This window comes from Glycine soja, chromosome 7 (genome assembly GCF_004193775.1).
Source record: "Glycine soja cultivar W05 chromosome 7, ASM419377v2, whole genome shotgun sequence".
Taxonomy (NCBI): Eukaryota; Viridiplantae; Streptophyta; class Magnoliopsida; order Fabales; family Fabaceae; genus Glycine; species Glycine soja.
In genome coordinates, this window is record NC_041008.1 from 17,608,491 (window position 1) to 17,613,580 (window position 5,090).

General features: G+C 36.7%; 1 protein-coding gene across 1 annotated transcript; it reads right to left on the reverse strand.

The window, feature by feature from the left end:
- Positions 1-931: 931 nt before the first annotated feature.
- LOC114419035 (glycerol-3-phosphate 2-O-acyltransferase 6-like) lies at positions 932-4,634 on the reverse strand. Its single transcript, XM_028384614.1, has 2 exons — positions 3,865-4,634; positions 932-2,032 (listed from the first exon to the last, which is right to left on the reverse strand). Exons 1-2 carry the CDS (start codon positions 4,486-4,488, stop codon positions 1,166-1,168), a joined length of 1,491 nt encoding a protein of 496 aa, XP_028240415.1. The 5' UTR covers positions 4,489-4,634; the 3' UTR covers positions 932-1,165.
- Between the last annotated feature and the right edge of the window lie 456 nt (positions 4,635-5,090).

Genomic DNA, 5,090 nt, shown 5'->3' on the forward strand with positions numbered 1-5,090 from the left:
AAAAAAAGTAATTAACTTATAGAAGTAAAAAAAAAAAATATCTAGTAAAAAAATGAATAGAAGAACACATGTACTTGTAGATTAATTAATTAAAAGATGAAATTCGTTGCTGAATCTCTTGTGCAACGACTCCGGATCCATTGTGAAAGAAGCACTCCACTACACATTATTCTTCTTTTCCATGCTTCAAGCAGCTAATGTGGTCACCCATGTTGTCTTTTCCCCTAAACAAGTGGCTAGAGAAAATCGAAAGATAATTGCTAAGGACCGAATGGATTTTTTGGTAAATGAGAACAAAGTGCAGAGAAAACTTAATAATTTGACTAGTTAATTTTTCTTCTTATTTATGTACTAGTTTAGTTTTATCCCAACCTAGGAAGGTTGGAACGTGATTCTCTTCCCCCTCACTTGCAAATTTTCATTTTCAAATATCATTTGTACTTGACAATCATTTGTTATATTAAATATGACCACAGTGTTGTCTGATTAATCAAGCACGTTTAGTTCATGAGGACATCAATGATCAATGTGCAATTGTGCATGCATGTTAGCTCTACTGCTGTTGGGATCCAAGTCTTTGCTGGTGTTTTATTGGACACTGTCTTATTTCTAAGTGAAATGAGTGCGTCATGTTGCCTCAGTTGATTAGTCCCGTACCAATTTAGCTGTGTATAAGACCCCTCTCCGTAATATAAGGATTATGTTAACTTGTTATGTCATATGTACATTTTCTACCATTAAGGCAAATTTATCTTGGTTTAGACATACTTGTCAGTGTTCTAGCTGGACTTGCCTGCAAGTTAATGATACTACAACAATATAACATTACTGCTTTATCGAAAATTAATGCACCTTATGATACCATGTGTCACATGTCTATCTGTTCTACATCTTCCATACCTATCTCATATTCATACTGACACAGACTATATATGTAAAAGTAATAAATCCTTTAAGGCAAAAACATGTTCTAACTAGATTTCAGGAATGACCCAATAATAGTAGTTATGATTTGTATATATCAGAACAACAAAATATACATAAACTGTAATTTTTTTCCAGCCAGTGATCAGATTTTATTTCTATCATAATTCTAAGTGTTTTGGAAACACATTGGGCACCAATACAGAATAATCAAAAGGGAGAACTTAATTTCTCTCCCTTTTCAAGCCTTCTCCTTAGATGGAACTGTCCCATCTGTGCCTGCAAGCATGGCATATTTGCTCTTCCTAGTCAAATTTGTGCACTCAAATCCCAAAGTCCCTGCAAGAACCCTTTGAATGTAGTTTGCAACTTCAATAGCTGATTTCCCTCCACTGCATGTGAGCTCCTTGGGAAGCTGGTTCAAGAAAGTGATCTCATATGTTGGCATTGGATTCATGAACACAAAGTACGGGTCCAACAACTTGTGTCCGCAAACCGTGGTTCCGTAGAACACACTTTGCTTTGTGTTAATAGCAACTGGGACAATCCTATCAGTGAGTTCAGCAAATAGTGCACTGAACCTCAAGAGGAAAGGCTCTCTACAAGTTGTGCCTTCAGGGCAAATCACCAAGTCCCCTTCCTCAAGTAGTCTCTTGATATTGGCAGCATCTTTCTCTCTTTCCCTTGAGAGTGCCACAGCTTTAATTGGTGAAATTATTTCAGTGAATTTGCTTATGCTATATGTGACACAGCTAATTTTTCTTCCAAGTGCAACTGCAGTAACCACAGGGTCTAAAACTGTGCGGTGGTTACAAACAAATAGGACACCACTTTGACCCTTCTTTGGGGGTGGTGGAGGGGTACCCTTCACAATAACTCTGATTCCTAATAGCTTATAGTTATACCAAGCAATTCTTTCAGGCAAAGGGATGTTAAGGTAGACCCTTAAGATGGAGAGTATGATGCCAATTGGCAACCATAGGAAGGTCAAGAGGGCTGCTAGAGGAGTTGGCCTTTGAACAAACCTACCCTCATGAAAAATAATTGGACTTAAAAGTTTGTTTCTTGGTAGTGGTTCACACTTAGTCCTTGGCACCATGTACCCTTCCTGCAAGGGAAAATACAGTTAATGACTTGATTGGACACATGAGAAATGATACTAATAAGTAGTAACACTGTTTGAGACACTTCATGATTTTTGGTTACCAAAAAATGATAATTTTCTAACTCCCTCAAGGGGTTTGGGAAGGAGAAGAAAGACAAAGAGAGGAGAGAAAAAAAAAACGAAGAAAAAGATAGAGAGCAGAAAGGTAGGTGCAAAAATTGAGATATGAAAAAAAAAATTATGATTGCTTGGTTAATGTCATGTGTGTCCCACAAAGAAAAAGAGAGTGGACCTGAGTTTTTCCTTTAGTGGAGCCCATATGAAATCACCCAACCGTATATGTTAGAAAAAGTGTGTTGAGGACATTGCTCTTTGATACATATATTGAAAGTAATCATTGGTAATGTTTTCATAATATTAATTAAGTTTCTGATGATGGTTTTGCTTACTCTGGAAATTATCACTATTTTGATCTATTAAATTAAGGGTATTGGATATCTTTGTACTGTCAAGATTTCATTATAGCTCTTTGCTAAAATTACTGAAGGGTTAAAATTATTCCCATGAATCCCAGATTTAAAGGGGAAAAAATCCAAGTACAATTGAAATTTTTATATATTAAGTCGAAAGGGAATGTCACAAGGATTGTGCTTACTGAATAAATGATGATAAGCTATGCAGGAGGGTATGTGTTTGACACTTTTTCATATCTTTTACATGAGCTATAAACAACATGGCTTGGATTTTGTGTTAGAAGTGGGTTGTGCATGAGAGATTCATGGTAATCTATACTCCTCAATTAGGAAATTGAAATTGGTTTGTGAAGGCAAAATAACAAATGGGGAAACTCATAATTACTAGTGTTTAAAAGTAGTTAAGGGGTTATGACTAGTGTTTAAAAGTGGAGGCATAGACAGCTCAAAACTGAGGCTGTACGTTGTGTCCATAAATTGGCTATAGAATGTAGGGGGGACCACTTACACGTTAGTAAGTAAATATATGGAAAAAGAAGGAATAAAAACCAAACAATGAGAGGGATTCACAAGTGCCGCCAGAGATAGAAACACGGAAACAGGAACAAGAAGAGAGGCTCATTATAGGTGATAACAACATGTCACGCTCATTAAGGCTCTCACCAAACATCAATTCAATTTTAGATTAACTAAAGTATCTTTTTATTTAATTTCATTGAGAAAAAAATAATTACAAATACTATAGCTCCATATATTGAGATAAAAAAAAAAATGTCCCAAAACCCAAAACTGGCTCCCTCCTCCAAAAATAAAGTTGAACATATAGACACATGAAAGAACATGTTGAGTTAATATTTATGCAATCATGTTATTTTTTTTATTTACATATTTTCTTGATACCTTTGCATAGCGGAGAGCCTCTGGGCAATGGGGTACGAAGTTTTTTTTATTTCTTGATACTTTCTAATTCATTTCTTTCCACGAGTATACCACACTATAGGTAATACGGTATTATTATGTATTCATGTATTCTGAGATTCATTTTTTGCAACCTATCTTTGACAGTTTTTAAGAATCATCAACACATAACACCAAGTTACTATCATGGTCTTATTTGAATAAACTAATAAAAAAAACATTTATAAGGGAAAGAAAATAAGATAAAATAAATTAAAAATCAGATAAAAACATTTATATAAGTTTTCTGGTTTAACTTCTTCATGAATAAACTTATTAATTCCTTTTATCTTGTGAGTGCTTCTGCTTATCCATTCAAGTCCTAAGAATATATAAAAACACAGTTTAACATCATTTCTAGACATATTTAACAGAAAGAAAAGAATGATTAATATATAGACCAACCTTGCAAATTGACATGAAGTCATAATCACTTTTACTATCTCCTAGTCCCAAGTCAGGTAAATTACCCTGAAACTCCTTCACAACAGCCACTTTCTTGTGCTCCCCAACAAGCACACCAGGCTCCTTAACAAACCCAGTGAACCTCCCCGATTTCGTGGCCTCAAGCTCAGTCCCAAGCACCTTATCAGCCCCAAGAAACGTCTTAACAAACGGCTCCACCATCACCCTAGGACTAGCAGTGACAATGTAACGCTTCCCGAAGGAGTTGAAGACTCTCCAGCTCTCGGGGTGCACGTCCTCGGTGTAGAACTTGGGCAGCACCGAGGACGCGACCATCTCAATGTCCTTAACCTTCAGGCCCGCGAAGGCAATGAAAATCAGGGACTTGATGGCCGCGGTCTCGGAGAAGAATATGTACGTGAAGTACACGAAAGGGACGGATCCAAGGAGGACAAGGCCACGGAGGAAGCTGCCGGCTTCGATGGCGACGAGCATGTAGTAAGGAAAGGCGCTAGGGGACACCAGGAGGGTGCCGTCCAAGTCCGAGGCCACGGTTTGGTTAAACCGGTTTTCGGTGCTGCATTTGGAAACCGGTTCGAAGTGGCGAAAGGCTCCCATGACCATGGCAGGGAGAGTGAGGTTTGGTTGGTGTGATGGTGGGGAAGAAGAGGGTAGCCAGCTTTGAAATGTTATGAGGAGAGAGGGGAGGGAGAAGTGGGGGTTTTAAAAGGAGAGGGGGTCATGTTGTTGAAACATTTCTTAGCATGGATCATGATGAAATATTATATGGGCTACAGTGATTATACTTTATATAGTTTAAAAATGGGGGAGTTAAATGAGCAAGGGAGTTAGGACTTCATGTACCAGTTTCTCTCTTATTTCTTCTATAGAAATTAATAGCCATTAATTTTTTGTCAAAACTTTGATATAGCTAGTTTTCTTTTATGAAAGAAAAGTGGTAAAATGGCAAAACACTCTTAACATTAATGGGGGTAAATACCCTGTTTCATCATTCAGAAAAAAAAAACCAACATTATTATACAGTGCTAATGATAAGCAGATATACTATCGGTATATATGTTATAATTAGTACTCATTAAACAGTGAGTTTCTAAACATTATTGATAGGCTTTTGTTTTTACTGTTTGCATGAAATATTTTGTTAGGAAAATTGAAAATGAGATGGATATATGGTTTTTATCAAAGTAAGACTTAAGAGAATATAA